Source organism: Elephantulus edwardii, unplaced genomic scaffold, assembly GCF_000299155.1.
Source record: "Elephantulus edwardii isolate Elephantulus edwardi_28Jun2011 unplaced genomic scaffold, EleEdw1.0 scaffold00029, whole genome shotgun sequence".
NCBI classification, from domain to species: Eukaryota; Metazoa; Chordata; class Mammalia; order Macroscelidea; family Macroscelididae; genus Elephantulus; species Elephantulus edwardii.
In genome coordinates, this window is record NW_006399779.1 from 1174274 (window position 1) to 1198122 (window position 23849).

General features: G+C 36.1%; 1 protein-coding gene across 1 annotated transcript in view; it reads left to right on the plus strand.

The window, feature by feature from the left end:
- Positions 1 to 23849, plus strand: part of LOC102866288 (leucine zipper protein 2-like) — a 675146-nt gene that overhangs the window by 383531 nt on the left and 267766 nt on the right. The window contains 1 exon segment of the mRNA XM_006883771.1: positions 16068 to 16130. Within this exon segment, the coding sequence (XP_006883833.1) occupies positions 16068 to 16130 (63 nt within the window).

Consider the following 23849-nt stretch of genomic DNA (forward strand, 5'->3'; position numbering starts at 1 on the left):
TTCTTTGGAATGGGAACAAATATAGATCTCTTCCAGTCAGTTGGCCAAATGGTTGTTCTCCCGATTTCTTGGCACAACTTGGTGAGCACATCCTGGGCAACATCTGTTATCTGAAATACTTCAATTGGTATACATCTATTCCTGGGGCCTTATATTGTGCTATTTCCTTCAAAGCAGCTTGAACTTCTTCCTTCATCACCATAGGCTCTTGCTCATATGTTATTTCATCAAATTCTTCTATATCTGCCAATTCCTTTCTATACAATGACAGTATATTCCTTCCATCTTCTTTTAATGCTTCCCAGATCATTTAATATTCTGCCCAAAGCATCCTTGATTATAATAACTCTAGGTTTGAATCTGTTCTTCAGTTCCTTGAGCTTAAGACATGCTGAGCGAGTTCGGCCCTTTTGATTTTCTGACTCTAGCTCCTCGCACATTTCATTGTAATATTTTGCTTTGTAATTCCAAGTTGCCTTTTGGAATCTTCTGTTCAGCTCTTTAGTATCTTGAATTCTTCCTTGTGCTTTGGCTTCTCTATGCTCCAGTGTAATCTTCAGTGTCTCTTCTGACATCCAATTTGTTCTTTTCATTATTATTTTTATTTTCACTTTGTGTTTTAAATTTTTTTAATTTTCATTGGTTTGCATAAAAGTTCATATACATTGTGTTTCATACAATCATTCTCATTCATTGTGTTTTATAAAGTCAATCACCATTAAACCATGCCCTTCATTAACTTGTCTTTCCAGATCCTTACCATATCTTTCCCATTTCCTTTACCCACATCTCCATCTCCCCAGCAAATTGTGCCACCCCATGATTCCCCACACTACTACCAACCTTCACCCTTCTGTTTCCATCCCTTGCACTCTTGGATTCCCATACATATTTTATTAGTTATCCTTCTGTTTTTACAATTATGGTCCTAATAAATATTTATCTTTATGAAACTGAGTTATATCACTTAGCATAATGCCTTCCTATCTCTCCCAAATTATATTGTAATATTTTCAATCACTTTTCCTGATTTTTGCATAGTATTCCATTGTAGGAATGAACCACAATCTCTCAATCCATTCAATTGTGTTTGGAGATTTGGTCTGTTTCCATGTTCCTAGGATTGTAAATAACACTGTTAATTAACTTTGGTGTATAAATCTCCATTTGTGTCTTAGTTCTAATTTCCTTAGGGCATATTCTCAGGAATGGAATAGCTGGATTGTATGAGATTTCTATGTTCAGCTTTATTGAGGGGGAAAAAACCCCCTGCCTTCCAGAGTGGTTGTATAATCCCACCAATAGTGTTTAAGAGTTCTTACCTCTCCGCATTCTCTCCTACATTTATTGCTTGCTGTCCTATTAAACTTTGCCATTGCTACTGGGGTGAGATGATATCTCATTGTGATTTTGATTTGCATCTCTCTTATTGCCAGTGATTTTGAGCATTTCTTCATGTGTCTGTTGACTGTTCAAATGTCTTCCTCTGTAAAAAATCTTTACTTGTCTTTTGCCCGTTTTTAAATTGGGTTATAAGTCTTATTTTCTTCTGTAGGCCCTATAGGATTCTGTAAATTTTGTTATGAGACCCTCCTCTGAGATGGTATTGCCAAATATTTTTTTCCCCAGTCTGTATGTTTTCTTTTTATCCTATTGAAAAAGGGTTCTGATGCACACAGGAATTTAATCTTTAGAAAGTCCCATTCATCAATTTTATTTTCTCCTTTTTGTGTATTTCTGGTTCTATTTAACACCCTCTTTATATCATAGGTGAAACCTTCAAAGCTTGGTCCCAAGTTTTCTTTTAGATATTTATAGTTTGGGGCTTTACGCTTATGTCACTGATCCATCTTTAGATATTTTTATGTATGATGAGAGGCATGAACCTGATTTAGTTTACTACAAGAAGTAGTGTAGTTTTGCCAACAACACTTTTTGAAGAGGTTGTTGTTTTCCCATTTGATAGATTTTGCTTCTTTGTTGAATATCAGTTGACCATAGGTACATGGATTAATTTCTGTTTCATTAGTCTTTGTGCCTCTTGTTGTACTAGTACCATGCTTTTTTGGTTGTTACGGTATGTTCAACTTTTTGAGAAAACACCAAACTGCCTTCCATAATATCTGTTTTGAATATTGGGAGAAGATGTACAGAAAAGGACACATACACACACACAATGTTCTACTAAATAAAAACTCTCTAATGGTCAGTGTGGAGACTAAGGTGTGCCTGATCTAGGCCATAGTCTTCGCAATTGCTTACTATGCACCAGAAAGCTGGACAATGACTATGAGTGATAGAAAGAAAATTGATGCCTTTGAGATGTGGTGCTGGAGAAGAATGCTGATTATACCATGGACTGCTTGAAAAACAAAGAGGTTCATCCTGGAGATGGTGAAACTGGGCTGCTTCTTTGAGTCAAGGATTCTGAAGCTTCTTCTGATATACTTTGAACGTGTTACAAGGAGGGGCCGGTCCTTGGAGATGGACATCATGTTTGGGAGGGTGAAAGGACAGCACAAGAAAGGAAGACCCTTGATAAGATGCATCTATTCAGTAACTGGAGGAATGGGGTTAGGTGTGTCAGAGACAATAAGGTTGGCACTACATAGGGTTGCTATGAGTTACAAGTGACTCGATGGCACATAACAGTAAAAGCAATGATATTCCTATCTTATCATATAAAGAGCTGTAGTGGTGTAATACATACTAAGGTGCTAACTGAAAAGCTAGCAGTTCAAATACAGGCTCTTTTTATAAAGATTTTTAGCTTTGAAACCCAGATAGAGAACAACCATCAGTCAGAATCAACTCAAAGCCAGTGCCTTTGGTTATGGTGCAAAACATTGAGTTCTCCATTTTCACCTGAAAGACACATGGTTCAAATCTGTCCTATTTCTCTGTAGAATAAATATATGCTTCTATAAAAATTACAGGTAAGAAAATGTATGGGGTCGTTTTTCTGTGCCCCTTGGATTCGCTGTGCGATGACAATCAACTCCATGGCTCTAACAACAAGCAATTGATGTCATCTTCCCTGACTGCTTCCTCTCAATTCAATTTCATCCCCATAATTTACAAGCAAAGAATTTTATTTTCCTGAGGCTCTTTCCTATGAAGAATAAGTCAATACTACAAAGTTCAAAATATTTTTTGATGATGCATTCAAACGTGTTATCAGATAGCATATGTTATGAACAAATTCATTGTGATAACAATGATAAGTAGCAACTGGTCGAATAGCCATACTGACAACTTATTTTTAAAACTAAGAAAACTCTTGGTTGTTTATAAATATCATAGCAAAATTTGCCAAGGGTAAGTAAGAATGAATGTATGACAAGAGGAACAGTAAAGTGAGAGAGACTCTTAGAGTTTTGATAGTCTTTTAGTTTGTGTAAAAGACTGTTCTCTCACTCTTTATTGGCATCTCAACGTTGGCCAATAAATAAGGATGACAGAAGAAGAATCAAAGCCTTTGAGTTGTAGTGTTGGAGAAGAGGACTCAACATCCTGGGGAAAGAACAAACTTGTAGGAAATGCAGCCAGGATGCTTCTTTGAGGAAAGAATCATGAAATTTCATCTTACAAACTGGAAATGTCAGTAGAGGGTCAGTCCTTGAAGAGGACATCAGTCTGGAAAAGATGGGAGAGAGGAAGACCCTCAATAAGATGAACTGAAACAGTGACTGTGACAATAGTCTTGAGCATATAATAGATAGGACACGGTTCGGATCAATTGTTCATAGTGTAGCTATAAATTGTGTTAAACTCTATGACGCCTAACAATGACATCAAATTTTGAAGTGTTCTCTTAAGCTACTGGGTATAATTTCTTCAAGAATCATTCTCTGCTTTTTTATCCACTATTTTAAAATAATGTTGTTTTTACAAAGATTTAAAAGTTGATTTATATATTTTATACATATATAAGTAAAAATGTGTATATGTGTACATATGTGATGTATACATGTGTGGTGCATAAAGAGAGAGAAGAGAATTTATTTCAGGACTCTATCCATCTTATTTTATAGAACATTGAACAACAAAATAGTTCTATACCAATGAAGGAATTTTTCTTTTACTTTTCAAAGAGAAGAGTGAACTGAAGAGGAGGGGAGGGCAGAGAGAAAAGTGCAACAATGAATGAATGGAAATCCAAAATCTCTGTAAATGTTCATTAAAATTAATAATAAAAAATTATGTAGTCTCTCTATTAGACGTAAAAACTATTGTGCTCAGTGTAAATAAAAAATTATATATTGCCATAGGCTAGGGATAGCTTAATGCCAAGAACAAAAATTTTTAATGATAAGAAGTGAGATCCAATGAACCCCCAAAATTATTTCTCAGCTAACCTTTAAATTGTGAAGTATATGATTACTGTACAAAGTTCCATTTTGAAATTATTTTTGGAGAAAATTATTTACAAAGTTATATAAATACAGCAAAATTTCTAAGAGTGAGTAGAGTAATAGTTAATGAATGTCTTGACATATTTAGTTTTTCCGTTAGGAAATAAATAAAGAAAAGGAAAAGAAGTTTTATTAAGGTTAGAGCAGGGTATGTGTTAATTGGCAAGAATTTACTGAATTCTAACCTAGGGAGCAATCACTGTAACACAATTAGAATGCATAACTGTGAAACATGAGATGAAAATTTGGTTTATTTGATGGAAATAAATAAGAAACCAATCATAAAGTAAAATTATTTGTCTCACAACAAAAGGGAAAAGGAGGAAAAAAGTATAAGATTGCAAGAGAATGTTCTAATATAGTGAAAACATGGTAAACTGGCGCTTTTAAATGAGTTTGAAATGGTCTACACTCAGTTGTTAAAACAAAGATTTAAAATTAAGTAACTATATTCAGTTTTTAAAACAACACAGAATATTTAAAATTAAGTAACTAGAGAAATATCAATAAATGTGTCAATTTGGAAATTGCATATGCAGATGAAAAATATGTGCAAATCAGCCAGGACAAAGAAAGAAATGGCAGCAGTATTAATGCCTGTTATGTATATTTTATGGCAAAAATACATTGTAAGGAAAATTATCATCTATTACCAATTTAAAGATAATAATGGAATGATGACATCTATAACCATAATTATAGTATAAGTACCACAATAAAGCTTCAGTATCCATTAATATGTGTTAGGATTCCCAGAAAAAAGTTGATAGACAGACATATAAAAGATATAAAAATTCAATTAATAGTTTTGAACTATTAACTTCCCTATTATAAAGAAATGAAACATAATACATGTTTATATAATACTCTTCCTAAACAATACGCCTCTGAAAACTCTATGAACTTTGATAAAAGTTAATAGTTATAGAGGGGCTTTAGGCCTTTTGTTCATAGCGTCACTGTGAGTCATGCTCGACTTGAAGGCAATCAACAGCAACAATATAATACTTAGCATATTTAGGTAGCTCTGGTGGCTTGTTGGTAAGGAGTAGCAATGTCAACCCAAAGGCACACAGTTCAAAACCACCAGCTGGTCTGTGGGCGACAGATGGACAAACTAGTACTGTGAGATTTACTGAGCCTGAAGAACCCACTGGAGTGTCAGCTATGAGTTGGTTCCAACTTAATAACAGCAGCATATTTATAAAAATAAAATCTAGATTAACCCAAAATGAAGTTATATAAAGTAAAAAGTGTTCATAGAATGCATAGGTACTCTCCAACTCTATTGTGATAAAATTAAAAATTATTTTTAAGATGATAAACAAGCATTCAGTTTAAAAATCATGCAAAATATTCTCCAATAACTTGCAGCTAAAATAGATTTAAAAATACTCGTAAAAGAAATATGTTCTGTTTTAAACTGAAAGATATTCAGTCTAACATAGAATATTCAGAATATATAACAAGGTGGCATAAGTCTTAAAATATGGGAATTTTATATGCTTATTTTAAAGATGATTTTTTCTTTTAATATGCTGCTTTTAACTCACTGGGGTTGAATAATGGACTCATCATAACTGACATACTAGTGAGTTTTCCAAGGCAGCAAATCCCATGGGAGGAGATGGCCCTTCTTTTTCCATTAGAGTTATTGGTGGATTCAACTCACCAGAGAGACACAGCCTTTAAATGAGCAACTCAGCTCCTTTCAGGTTTCCCAGTCACCAAGATTTCTCATGCATCTAGATGTTTTTGTTATTGTTATGTATCATTAAGTCAGAACCCACTCATAGATCACCTTCAAGCAGGTTTTCAGAGACAGTGAATCTCATGGGAGGAAATTACCCATGTTTCTCCTTTATAGCAGCTGGTAAATTCAAATCTTGCGCCTTGTACTAACCCCTTAGAGCTCCCTCATGCCTGTGGTTGTTTTTATTAAGTATCATCAAGTTGGAGCCTACTCACAGCTGACCCTCCAGTGAGTTTTTGGAGGCAATTAATTGTTCGGAAATGATAGTTCTGATCTTTATCCTGGATCAGCTAGTAGATATAAATTAATAACTTTTAGATCAGCAGTGCAACATGTAATATGCTGTTGTTATTGTTATGTGCCATCATGTCAACTACTACACATAGTGAACCTATGCACAATAGCTCTGAACAATGCTCTAGCCAGAGTCAACCTTACTGTCTCTCACACACTTACCCTCATTACCCGTTATTGTGTCAATTCATCTTATCTGGGATCTGCTTCTCTTGCGCTGTCCCTCCACCCTTCCAAGCATCGTATCTTTCTCCAGAGACTACTCCTGGAGAGCTACATGCCCAAAATATATGGGACAGAGCTTCAAAATCCTTGCCTACAAAGAGTGACTTGGTTTCACCCTCTCCAAAACACACCTGTTAGTTCTCTTGTTGGTCCATGGTGTGTTCAATACTCTTCTCCAGCACCACAACTCAAACACAGCAATTTTTCTTCTAGCATCCTTGGTCATTGTTCAGTTCTCTAATACACAGCGAATAATTGTAAAGCCCATGGCCCGGAACAGGTACATGTTAGTCTCCAGGCTGAAATCCTTGCTCTTCAGCACTCTAGAGTAGTCCCTAACAGATTTCCCTAATGCAATTTGAGTTCCTGATTGCAGGTGTCAAGAGTTTTGATTGTGGAAGTGAGTAAGCTGAAATTGTTAACAATTTCAGTCTCTTCTCCATCTATCATGATGCTACCAATTGGCCCAGTGGTAGGAATCTTCATTTTCTTAATGTTGAGCTTCAAGCTATATTGCAAACCATAGTCCTTGACCCTCTTCAGCAAATGTTTCAGGCCCTCCTCAGATTCAGAGAGTAATGTTGTATAATCTGCATAATGCAGGTTGTTGATGAGTCTTCCTCCAATCCTGATGTCACATTGTTCATCATAAAGTCCAGCCTCTCCAATGATCTGTTCTGCATACATATGGAAAGTTATGGAAATAAGACACATCCCTGATGTACTCTTCTCTGATGTTGAACCATGCAGTGTTTTCTTGTTCTGTTCTGACAACTGCCTCATGGTTCGAGACACAATTTGTTGTGATCCATGCATAGCCAATGAAACACAGACATTCCTCTGCTACTCTCTATTTTCAGCCGAGATCCATTTGACATTGGCAGTGATGTTCCTAGCATCATGGCTTTTCTAAACCCTGTTTGTATTTTCAGTAGTTCTCTATTGATGTATTATTCCAGTAGCTTTTGGGTAATTTTCAGAAGGATTTTGCTCATGTGTAATATTAGTGATGTTGTTGTTGTTGTTAAGTACTATCGAGTCGCAGGTGACTCATAGCGACCCTATGAAGGAGAGTCCTTGACGCTTGGGTGTCTTTCATCCTCTCTCCAAGTTCATAGGGTTTCCGGAGGCAAGCTATTATGAAAGTGGACGCCACTCCTCCTTCCACGCTTGTTTAATCGGGGAGTTCCACCCCACTCTCAGTCCGCATTGGGTAGCCAACCATTAACGCATTTGACACATTCATGTCACAGTATTCAGCCTCACAGCAACCACAAGTGACCACGGGACGGCAACTTGTACACCAGAGCTATACAACCTAAAAGAATGCCTTTGTCTTGGTTAGTATTTGATAATTTCCACACTCTGTTAGATTACCTTTTTCTGGAGTAGAAATAATATGTAACATATTGGTTTTGTTTTAGGTGATATAGAATTGAATACAACTCCTAGCAACCTGATTAACAAAAGATCTGAACCTGTTCTGTCCCACATCATCTTCATGCTCCCTGACACACAAAAACCTATTGCATCTGTTACCGTATCAATCCACCTGGCTAAGGGTCTTCCTCTCCTTCATTGACTCTCCACCATTCCCAACTCCAAAGAATAACACACTTTATGTCCCTCTCCAAGGAACAGCACCTCCTAGCAACATCTCCAAAGTATGTGAGGCAAAACTTCATCACTCTTGCCTCCAAAGAGCGCTCCTGCTGTCCATGGGATAGTTAGTGCTCTTCTTCAGTACCACAGCTCAAAGGTGTCAGTTCTTTTTCTGTCCCACCAGCAATGAATAGGGGTGCCAATCTCTCTACAATCTCACCAGCATTCATTGTTTGTTGCTCTGTTGAATTTTGCTATTGTTGCTGGGTGAGATCATTTCTCGTAGTTGTTTTTTAATTGCATCTCTCCAATTGCTATGGATTTTGAACATTTCTTATGTTTGTTTGCCGTCGATTGCATTATTTGGTGAAGTTTCTTTACATATCCTGTGCCCATTTACTTATTGAGTTTTTTACCTTTTTCTTGTTGAGATACTGGAGTATTTTATAAATTTTAGATATAAGTCCCTTCTCAGATATGTCACTACCAAGTATCTTTTTTTTTTTTATCCCAGTCTGTGGCTTTCTTTTTAGCCCTGTTGGAAAAGTTTTTGATGTACACAGAGATTTGATTCTTAGAAGGTCCCATTCATCTATTTTGTTCTTTTTTTGGTTATAGGTTTTTCAGGATGCGTGAGAGACTATTCATACAGTGGATTAGGGCTTGTAGAGTTCTAAGTTTTTATCTAATGAAATTTATAGTCTTTGATTTTACTCCTAGGTCTTTTATCCACATTGAGTTGATTTTTGTATCTAGTGTGAGGTGTGGGTGTTGCTTGAGTTTTCAACAGATGGTTTTCCAATTTTGTCAACACTATTTTTTAAAGAGGCTGCCATTTCCCCACTTAATTGCTTTTATTTCCTTGTCAAAATCAGTTGACCATAGGTGGATAAGCTGATATCTTGGTTCTCACTTCTATTCCATTAATCTATGTATCTGTCACTGTACAAATACCATGCTGTATTAAACACCAGGGCTGTATAGTAAGATTTGAAATTAGGGAGTGTGATGCTTCTTGTTTCTCATTTTTAGAAGTACTTTACTTATTTGGGGTCTCTTTCTGTTGCAGACAAAATTGGAAATTATCTGTTCTATGCAAATGGTATCTGTATTGGTATTGCTTTGAATTTGTGGACTGCCTATCATAGAATTGTCATTTTAATGATATTGAGTCTTTCTATCCATAAGCATGCTGCATTCTTCCATTTTTTCTAGGTCTCTTTTTGTTTCTTGTGGTAATGTTTTGTTGTTTGTTTTGTTTTGTTTTAAATTTTCTTTGTATAGGTCTTTGGTGTCTCTAATTAGATTTGTGCTCAAATGATTAATCTTGTGATTAGTTATTGTGATGAGTATTGTTTTTCTTAGCTCCTTTTTCTATATTGTTTTCACTGTAGAGAAATGCAAGTGATTTTTGTATATTGATCTTGTACTCTGCTACTTTGTTGAACTGGTCAACTATGTCCTGTAGTTTTCTCACTGAGCCCTAAAGGTTTTATAAGTATACTATTGTTTCATCTGAATTTATAATTATACCTCCTCTTTGCCAATTTGGATACCTCTTATTCCCTTCTCTTATCTTATTGCCCTAACTAAACTTCCAATACAGTATTGAACAGAAGTGGTATGGGCATCCTTGCCTAGCTCCTGTTCTCAAAAGGAGTGAGCATCTTTAATTTCCCTCTATTGAGAATGATGTTGGCTCTTGGTTTTGCATATATACTTTTCACTGTGTTATAATATTCCCCTCTTTTCCTATTTTATTGAGTGTTTTATTCAGGAAAGGATGTTGAATTTTGTCAAATACCTTTTCTTCATCAATTGATAGGATCATGTGGTTTTTGTCCTTTGCTTTGTTCATGTGATTAATTACAATGATAGTTTTTCTTATGTTGAACCATCCTTGCATACCTGTTATGAATGCCACTTGGTGATGGTGAAATGTTTTTGATGTACTACTGAATTCTACTAAATTTCAGGATTTTATTGAGGGTTTTTATATCTATGTTCATGAGAGATATTGGTCTGTAATTTTCTATTTTAGTGGTGTCTTTACCTGACTTTTGTATAAAAAATATGTTTGCTTCATAAAATGAGCCTTGAAGAATTCCATCTTTTTTTTCTATTTCCTGAAATACTTTATGTAGAATTGGTATCAGTTTTTCTCTGAATGTTTGATATAATTCACTAGTAAAACCATCTGGTTCAGGGCAAAAATTAAATTCCAATGAAACCTACTGATATTGCATCACTTTTGATTCAAGACACTCCCTACAGATTTCTGAGACTGTAAACCTTTCTAAGGTAGTTCTGGTAGCCTAGTGTGTAAGGAACTGTGCTGAAAATGCTAGGTGTGTGGTTCAAATCCAGTACAGCTCCTATAGGCGAATAGTGGCAGTCTTCTCCTACAAAATTCACACTCTCTGAAAACTCACTGTAGGGCCAGCTATGAGTCATTCTAACTCAATGACAATGAGATGGGGTTTTGATGCTTATTGTGTTTGTTTTTTCTATTACAAAGCCTAAATGCCATCAGGAAAAGAGACCCAAGAGTAAAGTGTTTCTTTTGCACCAGAAGTCTAAGCAGATCCCATGAGACATACTCTCTCTAAAAACCTAAGCTAACCTAAGGGTAAGCTATGAGTCAATTCTGAGTCAACGACAGCAAGATAGAGCAAAATCTTTACAAGAGCAGACTGTTCACATTTCTCCTACTGAATGATTGTTAGTTTGAAACTTATATACTATACCACAAGTAGGCTATTTTAAAAAAATTAAAATAAAACTTACATATGTTGTATGCTAAAGTTAAAGGTATTAGAATACACAAAAATATAAAGGAAATGTTTCATATTGTATCCCAAAGATATTTTTTCATTTTATTGATGAATTATTTTTCTAAATATATTGGGAAAATACTTTTTATGAAAGTTAACACATTTGCTTTTTGTCTGAGAAAATTATGGGATAGTAAATCTTTCTTTGATGTGCTCCTCATTAAAAATCTTAATAGATACCAAGGCCAAATGAGCTTTCAGCTGTAGCCAGAGCAATTAAAGATATTAATGTTCATTGGATGCATTTTGCTATTCCTGTTAATTTTTATTGCTTAACTTTCGCTAATTGAGACATAATTAGTTTAAAGGTAAAAATTGGCTTCAAGCTTTGATTCATTAAGATTAAGAATAAAAATCGCTATGTTCTTCCATTCCAATAAATAATTGTGTTTTGTGCACTTGAGAAAATTTCATAATCATCTTGCAGGAATGCTGATGATTTTACTCAATTCTGATGCCACGTTCTTCTTCATATAGTCCAAATTCTCTAATAATTTGATCAGAATATAGATTGAATAGGCTTACAGAAAGAATACAATCCTAATACACACTGTTTTTTATTATAAACCATGTAATATTCCATTGTTCTTTGTTAGAGGAACCAAAATAACAACAGCTTCTTGGTCCAGGTATAGATATCACATGACAAAAATGAAGTGTTTTGGGATTCTTATTTTTACTAAACAACTCATCAACAACCTATAATATGCAAATGAAATAACCATGCTTGCTGAAAGTGAAGAAGAGAACTTGAAAGACTTGATTCAGGAGATTAAAGACCATAGCCTTCAATATAGAGTATATTTTTGCATCAAGAAAACCAAACTTCACTGTTGGACCAATATTCAATAGCATGATGTTTCTATGTGCTGTTGAGTTGCCTGAAACGCCTAGAGACCCTATGTACAACAGCCCTAACCTCTGCTCTATCCTGCGCCAAGCTCACTGTCTCTGACACACCTTCCCCTCATTACCCCAGTCACTCAATCAATCCATCTCACTGAGTGTCTTCCTCTCTTGCATTGACCTTCCACCCTCCGAAGCATGATGTCCCTCTCCAAGGGTTGGTCTCTCCTTACAGCATGTCCAAAGCCGGTCAGATGAAGCTTCAGAATCCATGCCTCCAAGGAACAGCCTGGTTTAACCCTCTCCAGGACAAACCTGTTTGTTCTCTTAGCAGTCCATGGTATATTCAGAGTTCTTCTCCAGCACCACAACTCAAAGGCATCAATTCTCCTTCTATAATTCCTAGTCATTGTCCAGCTCTCTGATGCAAAGCAAGTGATTGCAAAGACCATGGCCTTTAACAGTTGCACCTTAGTCTCCAGAATGGCATCATTGCTCTTCAGTACTTTGGAAAGGTCTCTAACAGCTGGCTTTCCCAACATAGTATGTTTTTTAATGTCCTGGCTGCTGGTGCCAAGACTGTTGATTGTGGAGTCATGCAAACTAAAACTGTTTACAATCTCAATCTCTTCACCATCCATCATGATGCTGCAAATTGCCCCTGTGGTAATAGATGAAAAAAAAATTCTGTTTTAAAGAAATTAGTTTTACGTGGATCCACAATCAACACTCACATTATCATCAGTCAAGAAATCCAAAGATGCACTGCATTGTGAAAAATCTCCTGTCAGGGACTTCTGCAAAGTGCTAAAGTACAAGATGTCAGTTTAAAAACCATGATGTACCTGGTTCAAGCCATAGTCTTTCCAATTGCTTTCTATGCATCTAAAATTTGAATAACAATGAATAAGAATAACAAAAGAAAGATGATTTGGTACAGTAATTGTAACAATGGGCTAAAAATATCAGAGGTGAAGAGGTTGTCACAGAATAAGACAATGTTCAGAAACGTGTGAGTCTTAGTTGACTGGAAGACACCTAAAAATAATGGTAAATTTTTTCTTGGTTGTTGTCTGCTTGTACTGTAGACCAATTCTGTTTCATATAGAACAGTACTTTTAAAAATAGCAAAAAAAAATGGCATTGTAGGCCTTGAACAGTTACACATTACATTTTCAGAATATTTCTTTATAAATTAACATTTAAATGACTATAGTATTACTATCTCAATACATTTCCTTTTAATAAATTATTTTAAAACTAACTTTAACAAATAGTGAACAGTAAAAAAATGTAAAGATTCAGGGAATATAGAGGTATTTGTGAATAAGTAGGTGATTAACATAAACAAGATATAGGTAACTAATTCATGCCTTAACCTAAAGATGAACTTGTGGCATATAAAAAGTTTCTTTTACTAATAAGGTACATGTATGATATGAGTGTAGATGCTGAATACTGGTCTGTGTAGCTCATCTAGAACTATGCACTGTTCCACCTTCACGTAGAGTGAGAAAGCCCAAGTCTGTACCCAAGATTCTCGGTCATTTATGTCTGTACCACATTCATGATCCAATTGTATAAAAGTCTGGATTTGGGCTCTTTAAAACCATTAATATGAAATAAGAAACAAAAAGAGAAACACATACTCACACTAATGTGATCAGAACACACGCATGTGAAACTTTGTGCAATTGCTTGTTTTTCTTATAAAAGCTAGACAATGACTAGGGATGATAGAAATAGAATTGGTGCCTTTCAGCTGTGATGCTGGAGAAGAGTGTTGAATATACCATGGACTGCCCGGATAACAAACAGATTTGTCCTGGAGAGGGTTAAACCAGGCTGCTTCTTGGAGGCAAGGATTCTGAAGCTTTGTCTGACATACTTTGGGCATGTTGCAAGAAGAGAACAATCCTTTGAAAGGGACAACATACTTGGAAGGGTGGAGGGGCGGCAAAAGAAAGGAAGACCCTCAATGAGATGGACTGATTCAGTGACTTGGTTAATGGGGATTGGTGTGCCAGAGACAATAAGGTTGTCACAAGATAGAGCAGTTTTAGGGTTGCTATGTGCTGCAAGTGACTCAACAGCACATAACAACATGTTAAGCTGTACTTAGAGGAATGCTACTGCTCTGTATATATTTCTTACTGTTGAATAGTTTCAACAACTTTTTGGGGATATTTTAAAAAATTTTGTTATTATTTTATTAGGGTTTTTTCTTCCTCAACCATCTTCAACCTACTTCAGGAGATAGTGGGTGTGACATGTGGTTTTAAGTTGTTGTCTCTATTTCTTCAGTTCAAATAAATCAGGAAAATCAGTATGGCTAAAGCAATGGACATGATAGTTTTCAAAGTACTGATTTAATTTAAAATGTTTCACCACCAAAAAAGAGTTTGGTTCAAGGTTTTATTACCATCACAAGCCAGAAACATGAGGGTGCTGCAAGGCATTTAATGGAAATTTAAGGAAAATAAAAACCAAAAATCAGATGTGATGTAGTTACCAGTTTTTGACTAGCTGCTAACTAGTCAAATGGTTTGAAAACCAGATATCCCAAGAAAATCCAAGATGCCTAACCTATCCAAAGTACTGAAGAGCAGTGATGTCAGTCTGAAGACTAAGGTGTGCCTAAAACAGGCCATGGTCTTTGTAGTCACTGGCTGTGCATCAGAGAGCTGGACAATGACTAGGGAGGATAGAAGGAGAGTTGATGCCTTTGACCTGTGGGGCTGGAGAACTATATTGAATATACCATGGATTGCTAGGAGAACAAACAAGTTTGTGGAGAGGGTTAAACCAGGCTGTTCCAGCTAGCAGCAAATGCTGGCAAGGTTGTGGAGAGACTGGAACCCTTATTCATTGTTGGTGGGAGTGTAAAATGGTGCAACCACTGTGGAAAGAGGTATGGCGCTTTCTCAAAAAGTTGCAAATAGAGATGCCATTTGACCCAGCAATTCCGCTACTGGGAATATACCCTAAAGAGACCATAAATGACATCCAAGTAGATATATGTATACCCATGTTTATCGCGGCTTTGTTTACAATAGCAAGGAGTTGGAAACAATCTAAGTGCCCATCAACAAAAGAGTGGATAGAGAAGCTGTGGTATATTCACACAATGGAATACTACGCTGCTTTGAAAAACAAGGAACTCATGCAATATTATTCAAAATGGGTGACCCTGGAGGACATTATGCTGAGTAAAATATCTCAGTCACAAAAGGACAAATATTATATGGTGCCACTGTTGTAGAATGAGGCTGACATTGGGGTGGGGGTAAGACTGAGAAAAACAGGATAAACTATGTTTACTGCATTGAAGCCGATGAGGGAGAGAATAGTTTAAAATTAATATATTTTAGGGCATTATGATTATCATAAGAGTCCGGAATGAGGGTTGCAGAGTGGAATATACTTGGGGTGGGAGTGTGGAGGTGCGGGCGTCGGGGATGGGGATTGTGTACCAATGAAGGAGTTTTTCTTTTGCTTTTCAAGGAGAGGAGCGAACTGGGAGTGGCGGTGGGGGTGAGTGGGTGGGGAGAAAAGTGCAACAATGAAAAAAACAACCAAAAAACTCCACCAGGCTGTTTCTTGGAGGCATGGGTTCAGAAGCATATCTGACCTACTTTGAACATGTTGTAAGGAGGGAACAGTGATTGGAAAGGGACGTCATGCTTAGGAAAGTGGAGGGAGAGTGCAGGATAGGAAGACCCTCTATGAGATGATTTGATTCATTGACTGGAGTAATGGGAGAATGTTCGAGACAGTGAGATTGGCACAGGTTAGATCAGGGTTTCCTACTGTTGTATGTAGGGTAGCTGTGAGTTGCAGGTGACTTGACAACACATAACAACAGCAACATTAATTGATAGGCTGTATTATATTCCTTACCCTGTGACTTAGTTTCTTAACGTTGCTATACTATAAATATGACTTTCATGTGGTTTAAATAACAAAAAAAAATCTTTACTCACACTTTAGAAGGTTTTAATTTCAAGTAATAGACATTTGCTCTAGGAAAATGCTGTCTTTAGGCTTTGGGAGCAAATTATTGGCTATGTAACTACATAATCTTCTATTTATTTTCAGATAAATTTTTTAAAAACTGAAGTGGAAAGGAAGACGAAAATGATCCGAGATCTTCAGAATGAGGTAAGGTTTAGATCTCAAGCAAATTTTATATAAATCAAAGAACGTATTTTCACACCCATAAACTTGATACAAGTTTGGAATGCTGGCCATAAGTAAGTTTGGTTTTATAATGAATTGTTGCTGTTGTGTCAACAGCAGATGTGAAACCTGTTCTGTTTTATGCTACCTTCATCTTATTTGACATACTGGTGTCCACTGTTGCAATCACTTTTTCCATTCATCGGTTGAGGGTCTTCCTCTCTTTTGCTGTCCCTCTACCTTCCCAAGCATCATGTCTCTCATCAATGAATAATGTCTCTAAGCAACAGGTCCAAAGTATGTGGGAGGAAGCTTTATCATCTTTGCCTTCAAGAACATTCTGGCATATAATGATGTAGTGATAAGAAATATATGGTTGAGAATTTTAACAAAGAAATAATCTCTACATACACACACTTATTTGATTCTGATATTAATCCAAACTTCTCTAACTCATTTTTATTTCTAAGTACACTTTGTCTGAACTGATAATAAAATTTCTTTTTATTCATAAATGTGTTTACCTGCATACGAAATAGATTTGCATCTATTGAAGACAAAAACCTACCTAGAAATTGACTGGTGCTAAGTAAAATCAATCTAGAATAAGAAGTGATTTAGGATAATCTTAGCCTTATAAAACACGTACATCAATCCTGGAGAGTGTGAATCCAATTTGCTAATTAGAAGCAAGAATTTTGAAGCTCCATCTCACATAATTTGGGAATGTTGCCAGGAGGGTCTAGTCCTTGGAGAAGGACATCAGGCTTACAAGGTTAGAAGGTCAGCACAGAAGAGGAAGACTGTGGATGAGATGAATGGACATAGTGACTGAAGCAATGGGGTCAGGTGTGTTAAAGATGGTAAAATTGTCTCCTGATAGGACAAGGTTCAGGGCCATTATTCATAGGACTGCTTTGAGTTGTTGATTCAATGCACATTAACAACAGTAAAGATATGACAATATTAAGAAGTTATAAAGACATTAAAAATATTCTACAAGAACTCAAAGGTCATTACAAAGTCAGAAAAAAAATAATATTTGACAGGTTTTTTTTAATCTTTATCTTATTTTCAACAGTTTCACTAGCACCGTTTTTTTTCATATTTTACTTTCCTTTTTTTCATAAATGCAGTTGGCTAGTTAGAGCTATTAAATCATGAATAATTAATGATAACTATTTCTTATTCTGTTGCATTATTTTTCAACTAATGATTTACTTAGAATTCCAAATAAATATCTTCACTAAACATTTTTGGTTTATTTGGCAATTTTTCTAAGGTACTTATGCAATAGATAAGCTACATTACTCCAAATATTTTCCACATTACATGATAACAATCAAGTTTATAAATGCACTGTTACCAAACTTAAGTTATTATACTACAATGATGGTATTAACGTGGCTTCTCATTCCTCTAGCGTCGTGGAATGGGTCATGCTGCCTCCTTGCCCTCCCCCTCCCCCACCCTGGCATCCTTTTATCTCTCCTCCATTGTCCCTCACTTATTAAAAATAATTTCTTCTGTAAATTTTTCCAAATTTTTGTATTTTGAAGGGTTTGTAATAGGTATAATTAAGAATAGGAGCTAAGAGAAGAGATTTTTTCCCCCCTTCTTACAGATCCTGTTAATTTTTTGTATTGGATATCATTGATGTCTTATTAACAAGTACATACAAACTCAAAACTTTCACACATTACTGGAAAATTGAAGTTTTCTGGTTATTTAGAGTCTATTATAATAGATACCAGTAGACTTACACCAACTATTTAATTTTAGTTTAGTGGTATATTTTCCCTGTCCTTTACACATTTTCTATGTTATTATTTATTGTAAATTGCATATAGTGATCAATTTTTTGTCTTTTTTCTTTTACTTTTGTTTTCATAAAAATATTTATGCATTGTATGTAATTAGAGAACATTGCATTTGACACATTCCTATATGTACATTGTGCTTCAAATGATCACTCACATACATTGTGTTTTATAAAAGTAATCAACATTGATCTATGGCTACTATAGTTGTTGTTGTTGTTATGTGCCATCGAGTTGCCTGTGACTCATAGTGACCCTATGTACAACAGCCCTAAACTCCTCTCTGTCCCGTGCCAATCGCACTGTCTCTGACACTCCCATCCCAATTATCCCAGTCACCGAATCAATCCACCTCATAGAGGGCCTTCCTCCCTTGCGCCGTCCCTCCACCCTACCAAGCATGATGTCCCTCTCTAAGGACCGGTCTCTCCTCACAACATGTCCAAAGTATGTTAGACGCAGCCTCAGAATCCTTGCCTCCAAGGAGCCACCCGGTTTAACCCTTTCCAGGACAAATCTGTTTGTTTTCCTAGCAGTCCATGGTATTCTCAATACTCTTCTCCAGCACCACAGCTCGAAGGCATCAATTCTCCTTCTATCCTCCTTGGTCATTGTCCAACTCTCTGATGCAATGGCTACTATTACCCCGTCTTTACTTTTCTTTTAACTCCTCTGCCTTGATCAGTGAGACTAGGAAGTTCTTTACCCCAGAATAGAGAGTGGGGATCTGGAATTCAGACCTTCAAAGAAAGGTTCCTAGAAAGGGGTTAACAGTTGGAATGAGATGGTTCTACTATTTTCCAATGAGATTATACACCCTTCCTCAATAATGTTCTTCATATGTCTTAAAGGCATTTGCAAATATTTGGCAAGAACAACATTCACTCTGTAATAATAATGATAGCTTAAAAATATATAATAAATAAAAGGTTTTCCTGATTCCAAGTTTCTTATATTAGCACCTTGTACAACTATATAGGTCTTGTATCTCTTTATAGTATGACTTTTATTTTACTTTTAACATTATTTCTATAACATGAAGCATATTCCTGGGAGTTAAAATATTTTTAAATTCACATTTTTTGTAGAAACAACATAGCCCTGGGCCAGTTTGCACAGAGAGAATGTGTTAAGACTATATTTACTTCTCCCTCTCCCCTCCTTTTTTTTTTTTTTACACCCAATGGTAGATGCAAATTCTCCCTCATTGTTTGCTTAATAAAATTAGTTAAATAAACATTAGATTCTGCCTCCAAATTTGTAAATTGAGCCTGATCTGTTTTATTTACTGTTCTCTGGAATGAGAATACTTATAAAGATGCAGGGGTGAGAGTGGGGGTTTAAATACAGTGAATCTCTGGCTATTCTAAAATAATTTTAGATATGCCAATCAGTGTATATTTCAAGGGAGTGGGTACAGATTTTCAGAAAGATTCTATAACTGAAGTGGCATATAATAACAATTTTAAAAAGTGATATAGAGAAATTTCTAGTGAAGAAGAAAACACATTTAATCCAACTTTTCTGGCTGTGTATCTCTCTAAAATAAATTATTCCATCTTCTTGCTTCAATAAGCACACTGAAGTGAAGATGATAAGATATTTCATAATGTGATAGAGTGCTTCAGGGTCATCATTCTGAAAATGGTTTCTTATGCCTGTCTGGAGATGAATAGGTTTCAGAGTTTGAGTCAAATATGTAGTGAGTCCAGGACATGCCCGAGATGATTTCAAATTATTTTATCACTATGTTTCACTTTATTCTTCTTGCTGTGCCGCTCTTAAATTGGAATTTCTAGGACATTTTGATTAACTGGTTACTATAGTTAATTGTGCATCAGTATTATAAGTTTTCTAAAGTCTGTTTCTAGCACTGTGTAAATGTGTGGTGGTGTTACACGTTATCGAGTCGCCTGTGACTCGTAGCTACCCTATGCACAAATAGCGCTGAACCACCTTGCCCTATCCTGAGCCAATCTCACTGTCTGTGACACACCTGCATTTATTGTCCTGGTCACTGTCAATCTGTTTCATCCAGGGTCTTTCTCTCCTTAGCCCTTTCTCCACGCTTTCAAGCATGATGTCCCTCTCCAAGGACTCGTCCCTTTGAGAAACATGTCTAAAAATGTGAGGGTGAGCTTCAAAATCTTTGCCTCCAAAGAGAAACTTGGCTTCACCCTCTCCACTACAAACCTATTTGTTCTATTGGTAATCCATGTAATAATCAATACTCTTCTCCACCATCACAGCTCAAAGACATCAATTCTTCTTCTGCCATCCTTAGACATTGTCGAGCTCTCTAATATATAGCAAATACTTGGGAAGAGCATAGCCTGGATTGGGTGCACCTTAGTCTCTAGACTGACATCTTTGCTTTTCAGAACTCTGGAGAGGTCCCTGAGAGGAGATTTTCCAATTGCTGTTCATCTTTTCATTTCCTGACTGCTGGTGCCAAGAGTGTTGATTATGGAGCTGGGCAAGCTGTAATTGTTAACAACCTCAATCTCTTTTCGATCTTTCATGGTGCTTCCAACTGGCCCAGTGGTGAGAATCTTTGACTTGATGTTAAACTTCAATCCATATTGAAGACTAGAGTGCGACCTTCTGCAGCAAGCTTTTTAGGTCTTCTTCAATTTTAGGAAGCATGGTTGTTTCATCTGCATAATGTAGGTTGTTGATGAGTCTTCCTTCAATTCTGATGTCACATTTCTCCTCAACAACCTGGGTAACTTACTGGAAGAGATCCATATTTATTTCTAATCCAAAAAAAAGGTTATCAGACATATTGTGGAAATTATCCAACAATATCACTAATTCCACATGCTAGCACAATCCTGCTGAAGATGACCCAGAAATGACCGGAAAACTATATTGACAGAGAACTACTAAAAACACAAGCTGGTTATAGAAGAGGTTGTGGCATTAGAGACATCATCACCAATGTTAGATGGATCTTGGCAGAAATCAAAGAGTACCAAAGGAATGTATATATTGTATATATGTTTCTCATTGACTATGCAAAGGCACTTGACTCTGTGGATCACAGAAAATTATGACTAAATTTAAGGAAAATGGGAATCCTAGAACACTTGATTAAGCTTATATGAAATCTATACTTAGGCCAGGAAGGAATCCTCAGAACAGAGGATGGAAATACTGCATGATTCTAAATCAGGAAAAGAGCATGTCAAAAATTCATCCTATATCCAGTATCCATACATTTTCTTTTTTTTCTAGTTTTGTGAAAAAAATGCTATTTTGATATCTTTTTGTATTTCCATACCAAAAATTCACTGTGTGGACTTAAGTAGTAATTGTACAAAGTTTAAATCCTCAATTTGAGCCAATTTATTAAAACCCATTCTGAAATCCTTGTATACTGGAAGAATTTTTAACATTTGATTTTGCTTTATCTTCTTCATATCTGTTAGCAATTCTCAAATTCATGTTATATAATTAATTGATTTACCCATTCACATTCATTCTGCTTCATGGTTTTTAAGTCCAAAGGAGCAAAGACATTGGTTTATTTGGTTTTTTTTAAATTTTATTTTATTAACTTCAATAAAGGTTAACAGAGATTTTGGATTTCCATTCATTCATTGTTTCATTTTTCTCCCTGCCCACTCCTCCCCCCAGTTCACTCTTCTCTTTGAAAAGTAAAATTCCTTCATTGGTATACAGTCCCCCCACCCTGAGTATACTCCACTATGCAACCTTCATTCTGGACTCTTGTCATAACCATAATACCCAATCACATATTGCTTTTAAAATGTTCTCTCCCTCATCTGTTTCAATGCAGTATACATAATTTATCCAATTTTTCTCAGTCTCACCCCAACCCTGATGTCAGTCCCATTCTACAACAGTGGCACTATGCACAGTATTTGTCCTTTTGTGACTGAGATATTTTACTCACCATAATGTCCTCCAGGGTCACCCATTTTGAATACTATTGCATGAGTTCCTTGTTTTTCAATGCAGCATAGTATTCCCTTGTGTGAATATATCAGAATTTCTCTATCCATTCATTTGTTGATGGGCACTTAGGTCATTTCCAACTCTTTGCTATTGTGAACAAAGCTTTAATAAACATGGGTGTACATATATCTGCCTTGGTGGCAGTTATGGCTCTTTTAGTGTATATTCCCAGTAATGGAATTTCTGGGTCAAATGGTATTTTTATTTGCAACTTTTTGAGAGAGTGCCATATAACCTTCCATAGTGGTTGCACCATTTCACACTCCCAGCAACAGTGAATAAGGGTGCCAGTTTCTCTGCAACCTCACCAGCATTTGTTGTTTGCTGCTCTGTTAAATTTTGCTATTCTTACTGGAGTGAGACGGCAGGATACAAGGTCAACATAAAAAAATAAATTGGATTTCTTTACACTGACAAAGAAAGTACAGAACTGGAGCTAAAAATAAAAAACAAAAAAAAACCCCAATACCCTTCACAATAGCTAATCACAAGATTAAACACTTGGGGTTAAACCTAACAAGAAAAACAAAAGATTTATTCAAAGAAAATCACAAAACATTACTATAAGAAACAAAAAGAGACCTGGAGAAGTGGAAGAATATCCCTTGCTCATGGATAGGAAGACTCAATATGGTGAAAATGACAATACTATCAAAAGCAATTTACACATTTATTGCAATCCCAATAAAAATACCAATTCCATTCTTCAAAGAGATGGAAAAGGCAATCTCCAACTTCATTTGTAATAGAAAGAGATCCAGAATTAGCAAAACAATCCTTAAAAAGAGAAACAGATAGGAGGCATCTCATTCCCTGATTTTAAATCCTACTACACTGTCCTCTTAGTCAAAACAGTATGGTACCGGTACAGTGACAGACAGATAGATCAATGGAATAAAATAGAGAATCCAGAAGTCAGCCCATCTACTTATAGTCAATTGATTTTTTGACAAAGAGATGAAAACAGTTAAGTAATGTTTTTTTCATTTGTTTGTTTTTTCTTAAGATTTACACATAAGGAAAAAAACCCTCCATATAATGATAAGGAAGGAGTAGGCAGCTACAAATATTATGCAAGGGAAAAAAACCAAACTTAATCCTAAAACAAAACAAAGCAAAAACCACACAAAAAACCCAACAACGACAGAGCATATGGCAAATCCAATGAACAACCCAGAGACATTTTGACATGCAGTAATACTAATTACCCATCTTCCGCAGGTAATCGAGGAAGAAAAAACTGCGAGACATTCGTTCAGGCCCGAGGGCCTGTGGTCCTCGGGCCAAGAAAAGCCTATCTACACACCAGTTCAACAGGATGCATCACCTTTAGTCCAGAAACATTACGACTGAACTTCAGAGACATTGATCCCAACATAAGGAACTACCATCAGCGGATGTGTTTGGAATCACAGAAGCCATAGAACTTCATATATAAGTTATTAGATGGAGGGTTGGTCAAAGGGAGATAGATGTGAAGGGAGGGGGTAGAAGTGGCTGGGTATCCTGGTGGATGATGGAGCAGGGAAATAAGTGGGTAAAGACGCATGTGAGAAAGGCAGGGACAACACTGACACTAAAGTTAACGCCGCAATAAGGCATATAACTTTAACTTGCTGGTCTGTCTGAAAATTGTCTAAATCTGAACTGTCACATTAAGAGAGACTAGGAAGAAGAATTGGCCATCCACTTCTGAAATAGCAGGCCTCTGAAAACCCTATGTACAATAGAACACACTTAGATAACAGAAACAGCAAAGGAGGTTGAGCTTTCAAGTAAAGAAATACAAAGGAGGAGGAACAGTTGTAAGCAGACCCTGGTGATTGGGACATGGAATGTGAGAACCATGAATGTAGGAAAATTAGATATTGTTAAGGAAGAAATGGAACGCATAAATATT